Below are 25524 nucleotides of genomic sequence, written 5' to 3' on the forward strand. Positions count from 1 at the left end.
GTACTAAAGTGCAAGAGTGAGGTTGTAGCCATGATGGCCCACAAGTGATGCAAGAGGCAAGGATTTCTTAGGGTGATTATCTTTTATTGGACCTACTGGATAGCTGGGATAGAGTTAGACAAGCTTTTGAATGAAGGACATTCTTCATCAGGTCTTGCATTTAAGAGCTTGTCTAACTCTATCCCAACTACCCAGGTGGTCCAATAAAAGATAACATCCTAAGAATTCCTTGCCTATTGTACTGAAGTCATTTTATCAGCTCTCTGTTTATTCAGGGTCTCCGTGAGGTATTTCCAGCATGCAGTTTTCCTGTTAGTTATTGGATGGGTAAAAATCTCACTGGGAGCTGTTGCTGGGGGAGAACATGTTTATGAAACTATATAGCCATTTGCTTTCATTTCAGAGATAATTTTGTGAAAGACTTGATATAGCCACCTGTTTTCAGAAGTACATTTTAAAAACTTTTTCTTGTAAAGGCAAATCCAGGGTGTTATTAAGCAGGTATGAACTTGAAGACTCAAATAATCTCTCAGCCATTTTTAGCTGTGTTTCTGACATGGGTTTATTTTAACAGTTAATTTCTTGTCTTTCCTTTTAAAACTTTAGTGGGTTTTCAAAGGAAAACTGCAAAGAAGAAGGTGAAGCTGGCTGTTTTTAGCATTACTATGAACATTCTGATGTAAACCTTTCACTGGGGAAGTGCAGCACCTTCAGAGAGAGAACATGCTGCTTCCATAGTTGTTGACTGTCACACGTTTGCAAACTATGCAGTGGCACTTAAAGGTGATAACTGCAGATTTTGTATGGTGGGGTTCAAGGCTCTAGGTGGACCACTGTATAATTTCCATAACACAATTTGGACTATTGGTTTTGTTACAGCACTGGAACTTGGGCCAGGTTTGTGAATAGTTGGCGATTTAGTTCAGCTGAAAGCTTGATTGAGGTTTGCCTGAGTTTAGCTTTTGAATCTTTTAGTTTGTTTGAACCCAAAACTTTTATAGAACTATTCAGTGAACATAAATCCCAGATAATGTAAATAGACAATAACACTTTGTAAAGTAGAAACAGTGTCCAGCTGTATTTGAGCCCAAAGACTTCCTAATCTTAAACTGTTGTAATGAGTAGAAATGGTCAACATGACTCCCTCCTTCTCCTTATTATGTTTTCAGTCTAAGCTAATTAGCTTACTGTCAAGCATTTCTGCTTGTTTGCAATCTTAATCTAATGTCTTGGAGAAGAGGGAGGGAGAGGCAGAGAGCAAATTGAATGCTACATTCTACTTGCATCATCAACTAAATGCAAGTAGTCCAATTCCCATTTCTTTGTTGTTGGTGATGTGATGCACAAATTTTAAAATCTTGCATGATGTAGAATGGACATCAGCAATGGGGAATACCTGATAGGACATATGAATCACTTTTTTTGTGCCTAGACTTTACATTTCTTATAACTTTGCTTCCCCTGCTTCTCACACAAATAGCTCAAGCATCCTTCTTTATTTTTTCAGTAAAACCTTGCAGGTGCATAATATTAACAGTTTCTGTATTATACATAACAGTTTGCATCCTGAGAGATCCCAGAGCATGTTAATAATACACAACTAGGCAGTGATTTAATCCCACTAACAGGTTTTATAACCAATTTTCACCAAATTATTATGTTGTATTTGTAAGGCAGCCAAAAATATTTTTGGTGGGAAAGGAGGAACAGAGAGGTGGGCTTTCTACACCCTCTTCATGCTTTCATTAGAACATTATTTAAACATGGCTTGTAGCTGTCAAAGTCATAATTAACAAGTTGGCATGGATAGTACTGTTTCTATGAACAACAGGGGTAGTGATTTCCACCCCCCACCCCTCTTTTGTAAGGTCTGTGCCTTAGCCCTCTTTAGAACATGCTGTAAAACCATACCATTGACCAGCAGTTCTTGTACCACAAATTCCTGTATACTTAGTGCTGGCATTGATGGCAGTAATAACTATGTTAGATATGGTCATAAATAGCAGTTTTAGGCTTGGTATGGACTGGTCTTTTGGTAGGAAAAATATAATTGCTCAAGTTAGACTTTGACCTGCTGTTCCTTAGTGCTAGGACCATGCACTTACCAGATACAAACAGTGTGGTTTTAGGACATTGTTGATTGACAAGAAGTCAGACATACTTGTTTGCACAAGTGGAATGCTGTTTTAAAACCTGGTATTTTGCAATATCAATTTCCTCCTGAAGTTATAATGATGTGCATCTTTTACAATGTTTTATTTCATACACAGACCTAAGTTATTTTATCTTTTCAAGACATCTTCCTTCCAACCTTTTTTCTTCTATTAATAATTATTCTCTGGTTTAGTGTTGTTTTTTTTTGTTTTGTTTTGGGTTTTTCTTCCCTTACCTTTGTCTGAACTAGAGTTGTTACACAATGAACTAACACTACCCTATTTTGGGTACCGCATTTGTTTTGTTTCTTTGTCTATTCAGCAAGCTGAGTCCTTTGTTCTGATTTTTTTATTGTCTTCGGGGAAACTGGATTTTACGTTCTTATCCTATCGATGTGGTGGAAATAGCCCGTTTTTGACAGAGTTTCTGCAGCCTTTGTCTCAAAATTTAGATCACTGGAAGCTGCCAAGCCAAGCAGTTTGTTTTGGCTGCGTGTGCTTGTCTGTTTCATAAAATACTATTCATTCCTAATGGATGAATAAGATGTAAAAATAGCTCTTGAGTTCCTTGTGGTCTTTCTGTTTTTAGTATAGACCTTATGAACTGAGACCTAATTTTATACAGTATGATTAAATCATTAAGGTCTATAAGAGTATGCCACAGCCTTAAGGCATATATTATGTTTCCAATAATTTCTCTAGCAAATTTGAGCTTGTCTGCTTGTACTCCTGGCTGCACTGTGTTTGTGGATTCTCTCCACCTTCTCAAGTCTCACTTCGGTTCTTGTGCTTTTTCTTTTTAGTTTAGTATTTTAGTTTAACTTTAAACTTTTTTTGAAGGTTTCTGACTTTAAATTCATTTCATACTAATACTGAGCACCGCCTTTCCTGAAAAGAACTAGGAGCACTTGAGAAAAATTAGCTGGTATCTTTGCCAAACTCTTGTGAAGTAGGAGATGGTATGCAAATAGAGCAGTGAGCGCCACACAAATTAGCACCACATCCTTTTTAATTGCTACTTCCATCCCTTTCCTTTGCCCTGTCTGCTTCTCTGCTTTCTGCTCCCTGCCCAATCTGTTGCCCTTCTTACTTCCTCCTGCCCTATGTGCTTCTGTGCTGCCTGTTTCGTTCCCCAACCTGCTACTTGTCACACACACAGGCTGCCTGTGCTGCTTGTGGCGCCATGCTGCAGGTTGGCCACCCCTGGAGTAGGAAATAAAATGAGACATAGGTTAGGATTTGGTCTGAAGTCGCACCATGATTTGGAAAAACCAGAGGGTTAAACCCAAATCTCCAGGGTCCCAATCTAAAGTGTTTACTAAAAAGAACTCAGAATGGCCAGTGGTCATAAAGACTCTTCCCAAGTGCAGTTCTGTTGTAGAAACTTCTTGTTGAAAATCGGTTGGCCTTCAAAGGTACAACAAGAAGGCACAGCAGGTCTGTCTTACAAAACTAATCAATGCAAAGTGTACATTATGCTCCTTATGGAACATCTACTGCAAGAAGTTTTATCGGGGTAGCAGAGCCATCTATCAAGATGCTTATGGGAACGGCAGGGCTAGGTTTGCACAGGCCATCAATGTAAGTTCATGCTTCTGAATCAAAATGCAAAATGATGAACAGAATTTTAAGGGGTGGCCAAATTGCAGTGGATGTTAAAATGAAATGCATAACTGGAAAACAAAGTTTTTAGGACTCCTAGATTAACTATAGTTTTTTAAATGACTGTTTTTGAACCAAAAAAACAAAAGGCTTGAGGGAGGAAGGTATATGGTATATGTTGGGGGCAGGGGTGTTTTTGTGTTAAATCATTTGTTGATTTGGAATTTGATGTACTTAAGTAAGAGCAGAACAGTGAACTGGAACTCTCTTAATGGTTAGCTGGAAACATGTGATGCTAGACGTGCACATTTGAATCGTGTTTCATGTTCTAGCATCGGATTCACACACTTAGCTCCCTTTGTCCTCAAAATTATTTCCCTAGCTAAAATTTTCTAAGTTTTTTTTTTTTTTTAAATAACTAAAACTGAAACACATTGCAAATTGCCTGACTTGAAATACCATATATTAACTTGACTTCATCAGGTGTACCAAGATGTTCATGCCCTATTGAAATGGGTTTATATATTTTCACTAGCTTTGGTCACATGGAACCATTGTGCATTTCAGCTGAATCCAATAAATAACTTGTATCATGCTCCAGTTAATTTCAGGATATTAAAAAGAAAAAAGCACACTAGGATAATTTGATACTGGTCCACAGGGCTGATGTACAAATATCATAGTGGTGATTATATGCTTGGTCTCTGAAAATCCAAATTAGATTTTGGCTACTTGTTTGAGTTTGAGATCAATAAAGGATAGAATTGTGTTTAAATTAAAGCACTGAAATATTCCAAGCTGTCTTAATGACGTATTGGGTCCAAATAGCAAAAACCTTCACTTATGTTTGTAAGACTGCATGTACCAGGAACCAAAATCTTGCAAAAATTGAGGGATTTAGGATTTTTGTCGTACCTAAACTAGAGAAGACTTATCTCTGGTTTTAGGTCGGATCTGAAACTAAAACTAATCAGGTTTCTGCTCTGATTGTTTTTAAAAAGATGTTCAAGTGGCATTTTGAATGTGGGACCATTATAAAGTTCAGTTTTGAAGAAAAAGCTTTGCTATATAGATTAAATGTTTCATCCAAAATCCTGCAGCAATGAATTTACTAAATTGGACACATGCTGTTTCAATGACAGGGTCATTCCAATTTGTGCTAAACAAGGCAGACAGTTCAGAAAAATTAAAAATACACTGCTTCTATAGTTTTGTGGCTCTGGCATGCAACCCTTTCTTTGCATTTGGAAATACCAAATTGTTTCCAACTAGAGCCTTGTAGTTAAAGTCTGTTCTAATTGGTGTTAATGAATGTCACACATACCAACACAGAATGTAGCATTTGGAAACTAATGTTGACCTATAAAGCCCTGTAATCTCTATGGTGATTGCTAGAACTGAATCCCACATAGTAAAATAACAGTTGCAGAGTCCAAAGAAGTAGACAAAAAAACCTACACAAACCTAAATTCTAGTTTGCTGTGTTGTGTTTTCAGGAGGAACAAAATCTGTTATAGAAACAGTGAATCTTGCCTTTGCTGTCTGGCACTGCCATAAGAAGGGTTGGTGGCAGGAATCAAGTTTACTGATCCTAGGGTCATGAAATAGATCCCAGTTGCAGAAGCTGTCCTGGGTTGATTTCCTAAGTGAATGTATAAAACATACACATTTAGTTTTATATAGGTATTGGTTCTCAGTGGACGCTACAATGCCATGACACCAGCAGTCTGCTTCTGCAGCTTTTATCTTTACTGGTCATAGGGGAACATCTTCTGCCCACAGCATGGAAACAGGCTCTTTTCTTTTTTAAACTGCTTGCAACACTGACATTTTAAAATTGGAAATAATTGTTCAAGTAGCATGATCAGAGCTGCTTGTGTTCTTGCAGTTCTACTTACTCATGCTGTTTCTTAATTACTCCCAGCTTGATTTTTTTTTTTTTTTTTTATGTTCTTGGCTAATACAGAGCCCTCCCTGAATTAAATATGGAACTAAAGAACTGAGACTGCCAGTCAAACATTGCTGTCCTGCATGTAAAGTGGGTAGAATAGGTAAAACCACTGTGTTGACCCAAATCTCTGGAAAGTTCAATTGTTAATCTACAAATCAGTTGTGTGTAGCAGACAGCTGACTAGTGCAAAGCAAATGTCGTATGTTAGTACAGTTAGTGCAAATGTTAACTCAGCAGCTTTTAATTAGACATCACTCTAACAAAAGTTGGGTGTGCAAAAATGCAAGATCAGCAGTCCCTTTGAATGCTAGGGGAGTTCCCCCTGTACAGAGAATGCAGAACTGAACCCAAGCACCCTTCTAGTGAAAACTAAGTGTAATGGGATTAGTATTTATGTCTGTGGACACTATTGCATATATCTGGAAAGACAGATTCCAAGTGTAATAAAATGAAAATAATTTAAGTGCATATAATCTTCAGTGAACTTCGGAAGTCATTCTTTACAGCTATTGTTAAAAGTTAGTATTTGTCCATATTTAAAAAAAATTAGTATTTCTCCATATACTTAAAATGACAAAACTTTCTCTGTGTCTTGCCATTAGTAACTTGCGGCATTAGGTTTGTAATTTTATAAATATAATTTATTCTTCACTGTTTTTCTGTTTGCAACTTGAGTGAAATGCACAGTTAAATTAGACTTGTTTTCCTTTGGCAGTTGTTATGCTCCTGTTCTGTTTCAGAGCACAGCAGTACAGAGAGAACATGTTCGTTGAACTATAACATGAAAGCATTTTAACGCTTAAGTTCTGTAAAGACGGTGTGCTTTGCTTTACAAAATGTAGGGTTTGTTAACAGGGCTCTGTGAGACACTGCAATGGTAGCAGAAATGGTATAAAACAAACACCTAGAAGTTAAAGTAATTAAGGATAGCTTTTAAAAGACAAATAGCTACTGACAATCTCCATGCTGTTTTTATGAGAGCCATGTCATGATTTAACTATGGGCATATTTCCTTGACACATTGATAAAACTGAAATCTTTTGACAATAGGTAGCAATAAAGATAATATCTCAGACCAATATAAATAAGTAAAAGGAAAAACAATCCAAATACAGCTGTGAAGTAAACATAAAGTTATTTGGAGTTTTTCTGTGCAATTGCTCTCAGTTACAAACATTAAATTAGTATGTTTATAATTATTTAATGGGTAGACATGGTTACTAATATGTGTTCCACTGTTTCAGAAGTAGATGTAGCCAGAAGATTAACTAATCATTTCAAAGAAGGCAAGGTTCTTTGAGTAGATGTGATATCTTTTATTATTATTTCCATCTGTGTAGTTGGAAAAAAGGCCTTAACAAGCTTTGGGGCACAATCACCCTTCTTCAGGCATAGGAAGTGTCTGCTGTTCTGAGACTCCAAGGAATCATTTCAAAGAAGGCACTGGAACCTTGGTTGCTTGATTTGTTAAGGTTTCTTTGTTTAGAAATCTTATTAAGTATGCCTTTTTAGAAGCTATCCAGTATTCTTTAAACAGTTCTATTTGAATGTATTGTGCACTTTTCATTGTTCTGTATTCTACCTGCATGTGCCCATGTCTTTTTCTCTCCCCCCACCCTCCTTTGGAGGGCATCTGAACACTCAAATATGTAATTGCTTCCCCCTAGTGGCTGGTCTGAAAAGGGTTTATAAGTCTTATTTTCTCCAGACCGTTTCATGAAGGTTCTTCATTCTGTATTTCAAAGGGCAAAAGCTTTTGGAGGCAGTTGCCTTTTTGGTGGTTGGTGCTGTTCTAATATTGGCATCGGTGCAGATATTACCTGCTGCCATGCAGGTAACAGTTGTGAGCCCCTGTTCTCAGTCAGAGTGTAATTGCTTTTGCCTTTTTGTAGTGGAATTTGAAATGCATTGTTGGTGTGTTTTGTTTTTTTTTCTTGTAATCCCGTACAGAGTCAAATGGAGTTCAGTGTTGCATCTTTATCCCTACAAGAACAAGGTGGTGTCCCATCACAAAATGAACAGAGACAACCAGTCAAAGCAGCACCTGGTGTCCAGGCACCCAAATCTTCTCAGGGTAATAAGACGCCTAGCTCTGATGGGTTAATACCATCCAGGAAAGAAGAGGAGTCCTCTTTCTGGAAGATAAATGCAGAGCGTTCAAAGTTTGAAGGAGGCCAATCAGAATTCCAGTCCTTGACCCCTAGCCAGATTAAATCGATGGAGAAAGGAGAGAAAGCCCTTACATCTTTTTATAGGCAAGAGTCTACTCCAAAAGAGACGACCAAAGGTGAGAAACCCAGCATAGGTAAACCAGAAACGTTCGTCACTCCAAGCCTCTCTTCTCTATCTACGGAGTGGGAGAAACCTCAACCCAGTCAGCCTACAGCTAACACGCTAGATGACCTCCTTCCTGAACCACCCCAGGAACTGCCATCTTCAGGGACAAAAACTGAAGAGGCTGAGGGCCCTATGCTTTCAGGCCTAGTTGGACAGGTAAGGGCTGGTATTTATTCTATTATCTTCAATTTTTAAAGAGTGTGCATCTCACTGAAGTCTTAACAAGGTCACCCAGGAAGATTAGGGATTCAGTAGAGCACTAAACCCTAACAAAGCTTGTTGGGATTTTGTTTATCCTGTAGATGAAAAACATCTGTTCAGCCAACATGTTAAACTAACTCATTTCCCATATCTCTAATAGGTATTTTTAAAGTAGCCATACTCAATATCTAATATTTACAGACAGGAAACCCTTGCTATTCACAAACTCCGGGTTTGCGGATTCAGATATTCGCAGGGGAGGGCAGAGCCGGGAGGCGGGTGGAAAGCAAGTGCCATGGACGTGGAAGGAAGCAGCAGCGGCATCTTCTCCTCCGGAGGCAGCCGCAGCAGCGCTGAGGGGGAAGGGGTCAGTCCCCAGGTGCTGCAGGGGAGCCCCAGGGACGGGGAGGGAGGCAGTGGCAGTGGCAGTAGTGGTGCTTAGAGTATTCCCTGCAAAGGGTGAGGGTCTCCTGTAATGCCTCGTATTCAGTAGCATTCACAGAGCATTCATCACGGTTTGGTAACTTCCTCCGGACTAGAACGTAGCAGTTGTTTGCCACCACAGTCAAGGATAGGATGGGAAAGAGAATACCATAGCCTAGTGAAACTAATGATCATCTAGGGTTATTTTTCACTTAGAGTGAAAAATCACAGACCCCTTTTGATGCTGTTAAATTTTAAGACTTTTCCAAGTGAAACTACAAATTTGAGGGCATACAGTAGGGAAGGGCTCTAAAGACAGCATGGATGAGAGATGAATTGTGACAAATGAGAGGAAGCTAGATCATTTTTCCAAACTTCTTTATCTCTGCAACCACTTCTCCACTGACTTAAGCAGCTTTCAAATGTGTTTTTTTTGTTGAAATGTCTAAATCAGTGGAATAGAGCAAGGGACTGATTTCCTATTTTCAGGTCCAAACAATATCCTGAAGTTCCTCTGCTGATGGGGAACTATTGGAAAAAGATGATTGTCTGCAAGTAAAGATGGAATTTGGAGAGGTCATGAGAGAAGGCACGCAGGCTTGTGGAGGGGGCTGGGACTGACAGGCAAATGGCTACGGCAGTAGGAAGTTAGGCTGTTCCAGGCTGCTTCATTTCCTAATTTGAGGGGGGACCCCACCATCTATTCACCATGTCTTTTGTTCCTTGTTAAACCAAAGCCACAGTGTAGGGGAAAGCCAGGTGTTTGTGCAAAGAGGTCTTCATTAGGAGCCCTGTATGGCACTGTTGCCTTTTGTACAGAAACAGCAGGCTCCAGGCCTCTCTCTACACTCCACTCCTGTTGGCTCCCTCCCCCACACTTTCCCACATGGCCACCTACCATCTTTGCAGTCCTAAAGATGTATATGCTGCGGATGGTGATGAGCCCTATTGGAGGTTGAGAGAGAGCTAATGTAGGTGTTGTATTGAATGACAGCTCCTTATTTCCTTGCTTTTTCTAGTTTCCTTGATGGTGCTGTGCTGCATCTTAACTGAGCTGTTATTCAACACAGCAAACTACAGATGTACAGTACTGATGCATTTCAGTATGTGTGCGCAATACATTAGTATACACGTCAGATTGCTGTAGGCACTCGCCATACAACTTCACACTTTACATAGATCAAATCAGCTATTCTATTTGTGAGGCTTCCAGGGGTGTGGTGTGAGGTCACAAGGCTGCAGACTGAACTGATTATTTAGAAGATGGTGCAAGCTGCCCAACAACTGAATGAAAACATTTGGATTTAGGAAGGTACATCAATATCTGGAGCGTTGGTTGGTTTGGTTTCTTGTCTGGAGAGGGAGAAAGAGGTGGGGAAGCTCCTTGGCTGTTCTCTGGCTATGAATGCTGCCTGCAGTATGCAATTAAAAAAAAGACCCTGCCCTGCCTTGCTCATAGTCATTGTGGTGAGGTAATTTAATTTGTATTGTGGATTTTTTTTTTAATCTGCATTTTTCCCTCTGGTTGAGCAATTTGAAAACATGCACCCAGACCTTAATTAAATTTCTGGGAAGTGGCTTTTTCAAAATAAAGACATTGAGATATTCAACCTTTTGGAAGCACATGGGTAGATATGACTGCCTCTGTAAACTCTTTGAACAGTTAGGAACCCAAGAGTAGAAGAGTCCTTCTGAGCCAGCAGGTCAAGTGCCCTGCTTTCACAGGCCATCATTTACCCAAGAATCTCCCCAGATTGCCATTTCAAGTCCTTACACACAGCTGCAAGACATCATATGTGAAACAAAAACACCACCCAATACAATGCCATGAGTAAAAGCAGGGGAGATGGGAGGACTGCCAGTGCCCTGCCATTGCAATGACAGGGAAGTAGTTGGTTGACATGCTCCAAAGATCTAGGACAGTGGGTGCCAACCTTTTGGTGCAAGTGCTACCTCAGCCCCTTTCCCCTGCCTGATATGTTACTTTGCTTTCTGCTCCCTACTCTGTGCTCCCTGCCTGATCTCCTGCTTTGCCTTCTGCTTTCTGCCCTGTCTGATGCTGTGCTACCTTTCCCCTCCCTGATCTGCTGCATGCCATGCACAGAGGCTGCCTGTGTTGTTGATGGCACCTGCGCCACAGGTTGGCCATCCTGTCTTACAAGAAGGACCATGCCCCACATTGCACAGGAAGGCAAAACAAGTCCATGCCTGTCTGAGCGAGAGGAAAAATTCTTTCCTGCCTCCAAATTTTGGTGATCATCAGTATAACCCTGAGCAAGAAGAGAACTCAGAAACAGAATTCAGAAAGAAAGATCTCAGAAACATCCACTTTTTCCTAAGTACCAGCAAGAGCATCAGTATTACCCAGTCAAAATATCCCAGCCTTACCTGTGGCCAGCATCCCAGGGCTTAAGAGGAAGGTACAGTATCCCCCTCTGCTGCCCCTGAAGTAACGTTAATGACTTGGAGTGGGGTGGAGTGAGCATGGGATTACCAGGTTAGATAATATATAGATAAAGCATAGGATTACCAGATTAGATAATATATATTTTCTCTACTCTTGCCTACCCTTTATCCTGAAAAATAATCATAATGTGAATAGGGAAGCAAGAATAATAAATCCTTTTTATCAGCAAAGTAAAGAATATTACTCTGATTCAGGAATAATGTTTTGCTCCTTCAGCATATATGGATTTTTCTTATATGTGGCATTTTTCAACACAGATGCTATCAAGCATTCCAAGGTACATAGGTAAATAATGTTAAATTTTGGCAGGCACGGTTACAAACAAATATATTATGATTTTCAGGGTCCATATGTTATTCAACTCCATTTAATCCTTTTAATCCCATATGATATGTCAATATTTATCCTTTAATTCTGTGTTTTTTTACAGAGTAATACAAACACCATTATCTTGAAGACTGGCTTTGATTTTCTAGACAACTGGTAAAGATACTACAAAATAGTTCACATCAAGTTTGGAGAAGGAAAGAGGCATTTTCTCTTTGTATGTTAAGTTACTAGCATCTGCGTATTTAAAAAAAAATAATTTTCAAACTCTAAATGTTGCCTTTGTATAAACTTTTTTGTAATACCAGATGCATTTTTGTACTTCAAATGTTTGTGATAGATGTGATCTCTTTTTTTTTTAATTTTGTAACGTCCGTTACAAGTTGAGTAGTTATTGTATTGGGGGAAATTGTATACATTAAAGGGCAAACTTCTATGTTCAAAAGACTCAGCCTACCAAGAACCAGTTCCTGTTTTGTTAGGAATTGGGTTAGCACGGCTCATAAGCATTTGCATCTTTCATGACAAAAATGAATTAAATGCAGTGTTGCTTTAAATACACTACCAAAAGACTCCTTTGAGAAAGGCATGAAAAAATAAGCATATTATAAGAATTGTATTTTCTTTGTTTATTTCATATCTAGTTTGGCAGTATTGTATTCTACCACCTTTTTTGCAAGTTATTTTGAGAGGAGCCAAAGGTTTGACAAAAATGCTTGGTTCAAAGAATCACTGCAGTTGTGTTCTATAGATACGTTTGCTAGAAAGGAAGACTTCTTACAAAAGTGGCTTGGGAAGTGACTGTAAACATGAGTGAGGATGCTGACCTTTGTTTTGCCCAATTTTTTTTCCGAGGAATGAAAACCTAAAGAAGTCACTGCTTCCATATAGCCCTTGGTAGCAGAAATGTTGAAGTAAATCACCGGTGTCTCCAGGAGCAGGCATCACTTAAGTTTTTGCTATGGTAAACTACTACATTTGTAGCAGGCTATAGCACACTAAGGCTTTTTGTACTCTTTTTATAACAGCTATCCCTCTTGAGGACACATCAGTCTAATTTCTGGTGCTCTTTCCTTTTGTGGATACATCCTCCCTAGTGTCCACTCTCTGGGTAGTGTTTGCATCTGAGGTGCAAACAGAACCAAAAGGTAGCCTTTGGCATGTTTGCCTCCAGGTCTACTTTTGAATGATCCTCAGCTGCTGTTAAGGGTAGAGAACAGGACTTCAGCTGTCATTTGGACTGCTGTCTCCAAAATGCAGCATGACTTAGACACTGATTTTTCACTGTGTTTCTCACCTTGAAGCCTTAATTCCCCTTACACACAACCAGTGAAGGGTCCAATGCCAGAGGTTTAACCTTTCCTTTTTACCTCCATAATTGATTCCAAAATTATCTATCCGGGGTGGAAGGAAAAAGATACAGCTCATTTTAATGAAACCATGCCAAAGTTGTACTATGGCCAAATGATGGGCAGTCTATACCAGTTGGACTTAATTCCCTTAGGCCTCATATGGATTGGCATTTGACAGTTTGTTGCTACTAGTGACAGTTAAAACCTGCTGATTTACATTTTTTGACCAAAATTTTCTTTTGTACAATAAAAGTCTTTGAGAAGATTTCAAAGTAGTCTGCAGGTATTGAAGAAACTCCATTCTGCAGAGTGGTGTGCTGCTTGCCTTGTTTGCTTTGAGGCAGGTGGTGTATATTTACTATCAAACAGCAGTGAATGCTTGCTTTCCTTAATCTATTTAAAGGCTCAGTTATAAAATTTAGCCTTTTTCAAAAACAAGTATTAACATCTAGCAACAGAAAAGAATAAAATATTGGATAGCTAGTCATAGAAAAGCAGATTTTACAGTGAGGTTTCATAGCACAATGATAACTTCTGAAACAGCATTAATAAAGCTGTGCTACAAAATACACTTCAACTGAATGCACTCCTCAGTGATACATATCAAGTAAACTTCTATATAAAGGATCAGTCTTATATTTGATCCCTATAAATTCAGGAGAAAATTTTAGTTCTTTTGTATTTCATATTCCTGTTGGCCCAGATATACTTATAATATTTGCTGCTTAGTTTAATATTTTTAAATGGCCCTTATTAGTGTTACATTATCATCTAGCATTAATATGGAAAATTAAACAAGGACTTGAGCATAAAGTCCAGATGTATGAAATACTGCTGACTTGCACTTTTTCCTCAAACTTGAGGAGTCCTTGAAATTTTTTTAAGCTGAATGACACTAATCATGGGTTTTACAGTTACTAATAAAAGCTTTGAATTGTTTTCGGTAAATTGAAATATTCAGCCATCAGTGTGTATTTTCCATCCATGCAAGAGGCATCAATTTTTTTAATCTTGCTTCAATATTTGTAGCGCTTTGTGTAACACTTCTTAATGTTGGGAGGAGCATTCGTTTACACCTGTGCTAAATGGATTGTAGATTTGTAATTTGCTTCAATTTTGTGCTCTCTTTACTACCATTTTTAGAGTACTGCATCCTATACACATTTGGGACCAGCTGGTAGAACATGCTGCAGAACTTTTACTTATTCAGTAGATTTTTCCTTGCTGATCTTTGACACCAAATTGATGCTTCTCCCTTTCTGTGATATGCTTTTATTAAACGTTCATAACAGAAAAAATGTACATGGTCACATTTTATATTAACAAACCTTTTAATAAAGTCACTTTACATAGAATGCTTGTGGTATTTCACTCTTCCTTGCTAGCTTTGTCTTTTCTTGCCTCTACTGGAGTGGGATCTCTTTATACTGAAGAAAGAGGACTTAGAATTAATCCTGAGCTTGTATACCTCACAGTTTAGGAATTTTCCTTGCCCTATGTAATCATTATTGTGTTCACCCAGTACCATAAAAATAACATACCTTTGCACTTTATTCTTTTTAAATTAAAGCTTAATATTGGGTTACTTCATTTTGGTAACAGCTTTGTTTTATATCCTTTTTCTCTTGGTGGGGAGGCAGAAAAGGATTATGAACTTAGTATAAACAGCCATCCAGATTAGTTCATAATCATACTAGCAAAATTATTAACAAGCAGCTTAGACTTTTGTTCTTCTGGAGTAAGCCATCCAAATTAAATTTAAGCCATGGATAAGGGCTTTCACACCTCCAGAGAGAATTTCTCAGTGAGAGAACTTCCAGAACAGAAAAATAGAAATCCAGAAGAATGTATTCCAGCTGGACCCTCAGGGTTGTCTTCATTAGAAGATGGTGGTTGTTTGTATTGAAGAAGTACCCAGGAGCCACTGTTATTCTAATCACAGTGCATGCAAAATAAGAAGATGGTCATCATCCTGAAGAGCATAACATTACTACATCATCTGAAGATGCTATATATGATTTTGCAGGCAGCATGGACAAAGGACTATTTTGTTTAACATGATGTGGTCTGGTCATGGGTATATTTATTGTCATACTGTTTACTCTTGTCAGTTAACTTAATGACATGTGACAGTGAGAGTCTACCCCAATTGCAGAGCAGTGTTTTGTAGTTAATGTAACTCCACAGTTATAATCTAATGCAGTGGTTCCTAACTTCTTTTTGCCATGACCCACTGCTGGGAGTGGAATGCGGCAGGGGAGCTCCCAGCACACGGTGCGGCTTGTCCTTTGTGTGCAGCGCCACCAGCATTGCCCCCACAACATTCCTTTGGGCTGCAACCCGAAGTTGGAAACTGCTGGTCTAATGTAATGTTTCAATTGAAGGGAAGCCCACTGAGGGGCATGGGGGGCTATGTACAATGAAAGAAAAGACAGCTCTGCCAAATTTCATAATTGATGAATAATCCCACATTAAAAATGCATCTCCTCTCTTTCCCAAAGCTGGGAATCGCTGTTTCCCCTTGAGGGAAGGCATAGCTGTGGAGTTTGGAGAACTAAATGCTCAGTTATCTGCTGCAGAAGAGAGCCTATCAGGAAAAAATAAACAGTAGGAATTAGCTACATGTTTTTGTTAGTTAGAAGCAGATTAGAAGTGCACCGATAAAGATTTTTTTGGCTGATACTGATGGCTGATTGTTAACCAGCCACATCGGCCAATACTGATCCGATATCTAGCCTGGCAGCTTGGAGTGCAACTCCTTGCTGGTAAGTCTGTGGAGGGGAGAGCATGTGGGGGTGCAGATTGAGGTCCCTACAGTGAGGAAGGGAGCGGGGCAGGTGCTGCCCAGCCAGGGCAGTGCATGCAACCCTGCCAGGAGTGGGGCAGGCAGCTCGTCCAGGGTGTGGAGTGGGGGTGACTCCCTGCTGCTGTGTGCACCCCCAGGGGAGGCATGTATGGGATTAACCCTTAATAGTGCTCACAGCACATTTTAACTTTAACATGTCTTAATATTCCACAGATTTAGTATGGGTAAGTGTAACATGCAACTTTACTGTGTAAAAAAAGTTACTTGGATGCTCCAGCCTTTGCTTGTGCCTTGGAGTTAGGTACTTAGATGTGAAACGCTCAGTCATGCCTGAAAACAATCCTGGGCAGAAACAATAAAAAAATATCCACTGAAAGTACTACTGTTCCATGTAGCTATTAGCAGTTTTTTTAATTATGTTTTTATTGATGGAAAATAGTTATGAGTAGGTGTAACACAATATAATGCAATATATAAGGAGGTGAGAACCTAAAGAAGCTGTGCAAATAAAGGAAACTGGTAAGTGCAATGAGGGAAGGGAACTTATTGCAACTAGGTTCTTTAAAGTCAATGTCGTTCCCAATTACACAGGAACGTGGCCCAACTGAAGTAACATGCAAAGCTTTTTTCCAGATGTTGCCAACTGACTGAGCAGTCAATGGCTATCTTCAGAGCACATGTACCCCAAGGTACAAACTTGAGGGACACCATTTTTAAGCATTCGTACAATGCAGAAGTTAGGGTCCCCCGGTAAAGCTTACAAAAATGATAGAAATCAGATGAACCAAGCAATTTTGATTCATTTTCCTGCCTGTGCAGGATTGCTTCATACTTAAAGTTCTCTGCTTTATCCTTTCTGGAACAAGAGCATATATTTTTTAAATCACTGGACAGTCCCATAAAGAAATGTCAAGAAGGTTTTAGGAGTTGTATGACAATATAAACATCAGAGTGAAATGAGCTGACTGACTAATACATAAGATTAAACTCTCTTTAATTTTTGCAAATCTAGTTGGTTTAATAAAAGGTATTACCTCTACCACAAGCCCTGATTGCTTTTTCCTCGAGAGCAATACAGCTACAGCCTGGATACCCAACACATGGAAGATGTCGAATTTTAGCTGATTTGAAAAAAATTAAATCTTCATAATTTCACAAGGAAGCAACTTTGGCCACCTGAAACCCGAGATACTGCTCCTGCCTTTTGTTCAAGGCAATTTGCATCATCACAGAGCCTCACAAGAGAGCTTAGAGACACCTTACCAGCTAAGACCTGCCTGCCCAGAGGAGTTTTCCATCTTTTGTCTCCTCTGTGAAATCCAGTGAAATATGAACTTTCATTTCTACCCAGGAGAACTTTTACAGACTTTTCTCCGATGCCTGATGAAGGGTGTTTGTGCCCAGAAACTTGCAATTAAAGAAATTTTTTTTGCAAAAATCTAGTTGGTCTAATAAAAGATATCACCTCTAACATGAGCCCTGATTGCTGAAAATATCTGTGCATCTCAATCACTGGTTCCCCTCCCCTCTCCTCTTTGATGACACCCTGTGAGGGAGTGAAATGACTTGCTCAGTGCAATACAGAAGTATCTGGCTGAGCTGGGGCCTGAATCTCAGTCCCTCAATTCCCCAGGCCACTGGCTTATCCACAAAGGCCATCCTGCCTATGCTACTGATAGTTTCAACTGGCTTCCTAGCAGATGGGTGTCCACACACATTAATACCCATTATCCTAACTACCTCTAATAGGCTCTTTGGTTGGCAGTCTCAGCAGAAGGTTTAGGCACTGAAACTAAGCAGCTTAGGATGACTCCTAGTGGCTAGGCACAAATGGGGAAGGGCACTGTAGGGCAGATGGTCCTGCTCCCAACTATATCTATTCGGCATATGGAGGACTTCATCCTCAGGAGTGTCAGCCCAACTTCTGCACCAGCAATACTTTTAGTACTGAAAAAAGCAGCATGAAAAGCCCCTAGGCTGGCCATAACTGAAGATATAAAGGGAAATATCTTGTCATCAGCACAGATTATGCCTCCGACACTGAAAAAATACTTTGATATAGTGGCTTTATGGCACTAAGGGTGCCGTGAGTGGCTTGGTATCACAGTGACAAATGCTAACTGTGCCTAAGCCCAGGACTTCAGTGGTTAGGGCTTGTACTATTTCTTTCTCTTGGGTGGGATTCTGCAGTTCTCCCACTCTTAGACTGAGCCCAGGACTGCAGCACCCTATGCTATCATGGCACGGCATGCTTTGGCATCTGCAGTTCTTTCTTTCAGAGCCTGTGACCAGTAAATGGCATAACTAGGGGGGCCATAAGGGCACCTGCCCTGAGGGCTGACCTGAGGGAAGGGAGGGAGGGGAGCAGTTGCTGCTGACAGCTGTGCATTCACCATCACCTTACCCCAAGGCACCTGGGTACATTCCTACACTGCTGGTCTCCAGTGCTCAGACAGCTTTCTTCAAACAAAAGCACTGCTTATATCAGCAGTGGAGCAAAGCAAAGTATTTAGGATTCTATAAAGCAGTCTACAGGCTTTAAAGTCTTTACCATCTCCCTCTCTCCTGGGGTGCCTATACATGTGCATTGGAGGCTGCTCCAATGTGCTGTAACAGTGATTACCTAATTCCAGCAGACTCTGGCGTCATGTGTATCAGTGTCATAGATTCATAGATTCATAGATGTTAGGGTCGGAAGGGACCTCAATAGATCATCAAGTCGGACCCCCTGCATAAGCAGGAAAGAGTGCTGGGTCTAGATGACCCCAGCTAGATACTCATCTAACCTCCTCTTGAAGACCCCCAGGGTAGGGGAGAGCACCACCTCCCTTGGGAGCCCGTTCCAGACCTTGGCCACTCGAACTGTGAAGAAGTTCTTCCTAATGTCCAATCTAAATCTGCTCTCTGCTAGCTTGTGGCCATTGTTTCTTGTAACCCCCGGGGGCGCCTTGGTGAATAAATACTCACCAATTCCCTTCTGTGCCCCCGTGATGAACTTATAGGCAGCCACAAGGTCGCCTCTCAACCTTCTCTTGCAGAGGCTGAAAAGGTCCAGTTTCTCCAGTCTCTCCTCGTAGGGCTTGGTCTGCAGGCCCTTGACCATACGAGTTGCCCTTCTCTGGACCCTCTCCAGGTTATCCGCATCCTTCATGAAGTGTGGCGCCCAGAATTGCACGCAGTACTCCAACTGCGGTCTGACCAGCGCCCTATAGAGGGGAAGTATCACCTCCCTGGACCTATTCGTCATGCATCTGCTGATGCACGATAAAGTGCCATTGGCTTTTCTGATGGCTTCGTCACACTGCCGGCTCATGTTCAACTTGGAGTCCACTAGGACTCCAAGATCCCTTTCCACCTCTGTGCCACCCAGCAGGTCATTCCCTAGGCTGTAGGTGTGCTGGACATTTTTCCTCCCTAAGTGCAGCACTTTGCATTTCTCCTTATTGAACTGCATCCTGTTGTTTTCTGCCCACTTGTCCAACCTATCCAGGTCTGCCTGCAGCTGTTCCCTGCCCTCTGGCGTGTCCACTTCTCCCCATAGCTTTGTCTCATCTGCAAACTTGGACAGAGTACATTTGACTCCCTCGTCCAAGTCACTGATGAAGACATTAAAGAGTATCGGTCCAAGGACCGAGCCCTGCGGGACCCCACTGCCCACACCCTTCCAGGTCGAGACCGACCCATCCACCACGACTCTTTGGGTGCGACCCTCTAGCCAATTCGCCACCCACCGGACTGTGCAGTCATCCACATCACAGCCTCTTAACTTGTTCACCAGTATGGGGTGGGATACCGTATCGAAGGCCTTCCTGAAGTCTAAGTATACGACATCCACCCCTCCTCCTGTGTCCAGGCGTTTCGTAACCTGGTCATAGAAAGAGACTAGGTTGGTCAGGCACGATCTGCCCGCCACAAACCCGTGCTGTTTTCCCCTCAGCATAATTTGTCCTGCCGGGCTCTCACAAATGTGAGCCTTGATAATTTTTTCAAAGACTTTGCCAAGGATGGAGGTGAGACTGACTGGCCTATAGTTGCCCAGGTCCTCCTTCCTCCCCTTCTTGAAAATGGGGACCACGTTAGCCCTTTTCCAGTCCTCCGGGACTTGGCCCGTGCGCCACGAGCGTTCGAATATTCCCGCCAGTGGCTCTGCAATGATGTCGGCCAGTGCCTTCAGCACCCTCGGATGGAGCTCATCCGGGCCTGCCGACTTAAAGGCATCCAGTTCTTCCAAGTGACTCTGCACCACCTCAGGATCTACGTATGGAAGTCCGGCGCCTTGCTGCTGCCTCTCTACAACCCCAGTGAGAGACTTGTCGTGCCCCTCACTTAGGAACACTGAGGCAAAGAACTCGTTGAGGAGTTCAGCCTTGTCCCCCCTGTCTGTCACCAATTGCTTCTGCCCATTTAGCAGGGGTCCTATTCCTCCCTGGGCCTTCCTTTTACTCCCTATATATCTAAAAAACAATTTCTTGTTGTCCTTTACTTGGGTTGCCATCCTCAGCTCCATGGTAGCTTTGGCCTGTCTAACTGCCTCTCTACAAGCACGAGCAGAGGAGGTATATTCATCTTTAGTGATCTCACCCTGTTTCCACTTTTTATGTGCTCCCCTTTTGTCCCTTAGGCTGCCCTGGATTTCTCTGGTCAGCCATGGAAGCCTCCTGGCCCCTTTCCCTCTTTTGCCTTGCTCGGGGATCGTCTTGCTTTGTGCCTGAAGGATCGTTTCCTTAAGGCACAGCCACCCTTCTTGGGCTCCCATCCCTTCAAAAGTCCTGCACTTCAAAATGGCGGTGGAGGCACTTTAAAACTTGTTCTGCAAGCTTTAGTTAAAGCGCCTCCGCTGCCATTTTTCAGCGCAGGGATGCTGATACACATGACGCTCTGGGCGCTTTAATTAGAGTAACTCTCAGAGCCACTCTAATTAAAGCACCCTCTCCCTCCCGCCTCCTGGAGCAATGTATAAAGCACCCCCTGATGTCCTACCTAGGTTGCCTCTTTCAACATCCCCTATTCCAGCTTTGTGACTTGCTCCAGTTCCCCCAAATAATTCCTCTCCTCTCTTGAGGAGGGCTTCTAAAGCAAACCTATTGCCCTTTGTAGACATTGTGTTGCCAGGCCTTTTCCTCTATTGGCACCGTCTCCTAACACTCAAACGTTTGTGGAGAAGTAGTTGGTTATGAGCCCTTCTCTCCTTTCCTGCTTGTTTATGCTTCCCCAACCAGATACCCTTGTAACAATAAACATTTCAGTGGCCTAGTCATGTGTGCAGCATTTATATTGCAAAACAGCTCCAAGCTTGTCACAATAGGTTTGGTTTGACTGTACTTTTAATAAAACCCCTCAGGCATGTCTTGAAAACTAACCCTGAAGAGTTGCATTGCTTATTATTATAACTCTGATTTTTACAGGACAAACCTGTCAAATCTCATTTTGCAGGAGTGTTGTACATCCCACTCCCAAACAAAACAATCAGCTTTAGTATCTAGTTCTGCACAGGCACTGCTAGCGGGGACTAGGCCTAGCATGTTATTTTTATGTTGTTTAAATATAACCTTCAGTCTTGCTTCTTTTCTAACTTGCATAAGTATTCGAATCAAGAGCAAGCCCATTAGTTCAATGGTGTTATGCCAGTGTAAAGCCAGTGAAGCCAAATCAAAACCTGACTCTTTTTCTCTAGTGTCTTATGGAGAGAATGCAGGGCAGGGTGGCATCTACAGACTAACTTGTTCAGAGAGACCTGAGCTTTCATAGACTGCAGCCTACTTTGATGCTATGATCTTTATAGATAAAGTGTCTGAACTAGTTAGTCTGTAAAGGTGCCATCCTGCCCTGCCCTCTGTCTAACCTGAGACTAACACAATGAACTAACTCTCTCTGCTTATGGAAAGAGGTGGCAGCATGGCCAGCCACTGATTGAAATACAACCTCTCTGTCTAGCTTCATGCCTTTTAGATGATCAAATAGTTGATGGATTGTTTTAAGTGTCACTAACCCTCTCCACATTACACACATTCATTTCGTATTTGTATATGCAGCAGCAGTGAGCTGTCATTGGTTAATCTTTTTATTAATCCTAATGTCAGATGTGTTAACATTTACTTTTACTTAAAGTGGACTGGCAAAGTGTTTCTGCTTACAGTTCTATAGCCCTTCCCCAATCACTCATCCTAATGGGAAAAAGTGGCCCAGATAAGAAAGCTGTTAGTGTTGGGATTCATAATTTCAGAGCATGACAAATACAAATATTTGCCTCCCCTTCCAGTCTAGCTTCAAATGTTTCAGTAGGAATGTACTAAACATCACAAGAATGTTTTTAGCTAGAGAAGCTATTTTTGGATGGTATTTTGAGCTGGCCTGTAAGAACACTAAAAATGCGACCAATCTTCATTTTTTTTCAAAATATTTTTGTAGGACATCTCATAACAGATATACTCAATATTCCAGTCTTTCATGAAATTTAGGCACCCCCACCATTGGGGTCAACAGAGAGGTGTTACAAGCAAAGGCTGTGCCTCTAAGCAAACCCTGTGTGCAAACCTGGCTTTGCACCTCTAAGCAAAGCCATGGTGATTCAAACCTAGTACAGCCAGGCTGACAGACAGAGGCTGACTTCTCAGCACCACCAGGCAGCTGGTCAGGCACCAGCCCCAACCCAGTCTTGTTCCTCCCATGAGGACATTAATGAGGACTCAGGTGAACAGGGAGAACCAGCAGGCACCATGAGCCCTGACAGGAAGGCTATAAAACTCCTTCTACTTCCTGCTGAACTTTCTTAGTAATAGGGGGTGTATGCATGCTTGCTCTCTGGACTTCTGCCTTGCTGCTGCCTGATCCCAGCCTTGCCACAGCCCTTGCCCCTTCTCTGTTTGGATCTCTTGGCTCTGATGTATCTTCCCCCCTGACCATGATACTGCCTTAACCCTTGGCCTGAAGACCTGGACTGCAACTGATGCCTTGTGTAACCCTGGCCTGCCCAAAGTAATTCACTGAGTAACCACCTATGGCTTGGTTGATCCTGACACCCTGTAGAAGAGCGGGGAAGGGAAGGGACAGGAAAGAGGTACAGGAGTCTTACCTATGCCAGTGACTCAAAAATAGTCCCTGGTGACTTCTGCCACTGCTGCTGCTGCTACGGCCATTGCTGCAGCATGATCTGCCTGCCCACGCTGTTACTCTTAAAGCAGCAGCGTGGTGTCTGTGCAGCCAGCTGCTTCTGTGAGAGCAATGGTGTAGGGTTACTTTTGCTGTTGGGGCATAGACTGTGTGGTTGCCCCTCCTAAGTTGCTGCCTGAGGCTGGCGCCCTGCTTGCCACCCCTCTTTTCCCCTACAAGGTACTCTACTGGCTCAATGTAATGTGATATATTATTGGTGACAGAGGATACTTTAATTCTTTTTATTATGGGACACCTGAAGATCACAGCCCTTATGGACTAGGGTCTTCACAAGACTATAGAACTGACTTCAGTGATTTTATACTGTATTTACCCATATATTACATGCACCTTTTCCCAAATATCAGCCCTCTAAAACTGGAATGGTGTCTCAAGGAAGGAAATGAAATGTTCTGCACTGGAAGAAAACAGAGACCTGTAATGACTGCAGTACTTCTCCCCCTGCCAGCCCACAGAGGAGTGGGTATGTGGCATTCGCTGTTCATGGTCAGAGCTGCATTGTTAACCCTTTCATAGCTGCTGCCAAATTGCTTTTGCTGACCCTACAGAGTGACTCTACCTTTGTAGTTATGAATCAGACATAACAGGAATCTTTTTCCCCCAGCATCATCTTGGCTGCCCAATCCGGAGGTCACTGTCCCACGTGGGTTTTGAGTAGTACATGACAGCTGTTAGTCACAGGGGTCTTTGCCTGCTGGTACCTGAAGTTTTGGGAGTCCATCCTCGACTTATTGACTTAATGGCTATATTGTTATGGGTTATAGGAATAGTCAATAGGGTGGGTGCTCAGTTCCAGGAATCAGTTCCTTGGTGTGATTAGCCTAACATGGCTTGTAGAGTAGAGTTTTGCAATGCTAAGTTTCTCTGGCTACGTTATTGCCAGAGGCTCTCGCTGTGTCTTCAATTATCTACTGATTCATCATACATTTGCATTCACTCAAGGGGGACCAGCCCGATATAGCAGATTTTATCATTTTACAACTACAACTTCAATGCAGCTTTTAACAATGGTCCAGGCTGTAACTTCATTCTACAGGGATACATTCCTTAAGGATTTAAAAGTATAACATATAAAATACAAAATGCCATGGTAAAGATGAGACGGATGAAAAATAAAATGCACTGTGAGAAATATATAAAAATACAATGTGAGGTAGTGAGGATCAAAGGCTACTGGGGACAGTAAGTCAGTTATTCATAGATTCATAGATTCATAGATGTTAGGGTCGGAAGGGACCTCAATAGATCATCAAGTCCGACCCCCTGCATAAGCAGGAAAGAGTGCTGGGTCTAGATGACCCCAGCTAGATACTCGTCTAACCTCCTCTTGAAGACCCCCAGGGTAGGGGAGAGCACCACCTCCCTTGGGAGCCCGTTCCAGACCTTGGCCACTCGAACTGTGAAGAAGTTCTTCCTAATGTCCAATCTAAATCTGCTCTCTGCTAGCTTGTGGCCATTGTTTCTTGTAACCCCCGGGGGCGCCTTGGTGAATAAATCCTCACCAATTCCCTTCTGTGCCCCCGTGATGAACTTATAGGCAGCCACAAGGTCGCCTCTCAACCTTCTCTTGCGGAGGCTGAAAAGGTCCAGTTTCTCTAGTCTCTCCTCGTAGGGCTTGGTCTGCAGGCCCTTGACCATACGAGTTGCCCTTCGCTGTACCCTCTCCAGGTTATCCGCATCCTTCTTGAAGTGTGGCGCCCAGAATTGCATGCAGTACTCCAACTGCGGTCTGACCAACGCCCTATAGAGGGGAAGTATCACCTCCCTGGACCTATTTGTCATGCATCTGCTGATGCACGATAAAGTGCCATTGGCTTTTCTGATGGCTTCGTCACACTGCCGGCTCATGTTCAACTTGGAGTCCACTAGGACTCCAAGATCCCTTTCCACCTCTGTGCCACCGAGCAGGTCATTCCCTAGGCTGTAGGTGTGCTGGACATTTTTCCTCCCTAGGTGCAGCACTTTGCATTTCTCCTTATTGAACTGCATCCTGTTGTTTTCTGCCCACTTGTCCAGCCTATCCAGGTCTGCCTGCAGCTGTTCCCTGCCCTCCGGCGTGTCCACTTCTCCCCATAGCTTTGTGTCATCTGCAAACTTGGACAGAGTACATTTCACTCCCACGTCCAAGTCGCTGATGAAGACATTAAAGAGTATCGGTCCAAGGACTGAACCCTGCGGGACCCCACTGCCCACACCCTTCCAGGTCGAGACCGACCCATCCACCACGACTCTTTGGGTGCAACCCTCTAGCCAATTCGCCACCCACTGGACTGTGCAGTCATCCACATCACAGCCTCTTAATTTGTTCACCAGTATGGGGTGGGATACCGTATCGAAGGACTTCCTGAAGTCCAAGTATACGACATCCACCCCTCCTCCTGTGTCCAGGCGTTTCGTAACCTGGTCATAGAAAGAGACTAGGTTGGTCAGGCATGATCTGCCCGCCACAAACCCATGCTGGTTTCCCCTCAGCATAATTTGTCCTGCCGGGCTCTCACAAATGTGAGCCTTGATAATTTTTTCAAAGACTTTACCAAGGATGGAGGTGAGACTGACCGGCCTATAGTTGCCCGGGTCCTCCTTCCTCCCCTTTTTGAAAATGGGGACCACGTTAGCCCTTTTCCAGTCCTCCGGGACTTGGCCCGTGCGCCATGAGCATTCGAATATTCCCACCAGTGGCTCTGCAATGACGTCGGCCAGTGCCTTCAGCACCCTCGGATGGAGCCCATCCGGGC

At 42.3% G+C, this 25524-nt stretch overlaps 1 protein-coding gene across 1 annotated transcript in view; it reads left to right on the forward strand.

The window, feature by feature from the left end:
* Positions 1 to 14168, forward strand: part of C1H1orf198 (chromosome 1 C1orf198 homolog) — a 31389-nt gene extending 17221 nt beyond the window's left edge. Inside the window, exons 3-4 of the mRNA XM_006275163.4 lie at positions 7657 to 8199; positions 11565 to 14168. Coding sequence (XP_006275225.3) covers positions 7657 to 8199; positions 11565 to 11621 — 600 coding nt within the window. The 3' untranslated portion in view covers positions 11622 to 14168. The remainder of the gene's footprint in view (positions 1 to 7656; positions 8200 to 11564) is intronic.
* The last annotated feature ends 11356 nt before the right edge of the window (positions 14169 to 25524 follow it).

Source organism: Alligator mississippiensis, chromosome 1 (genome assembly GCF_030867095.1).
Source record: "Alligator mississippiensis isolate rAllMis1 chromosome 1, rAllMis1, whole genome shotgun sequence".
Taxonomy (NCBI): domain Eukaryota; kingdom Metazoa; phylum Chordata; order Crocodylia; family Alligatoridae; genus Alligator; species Alligator mississippiensis.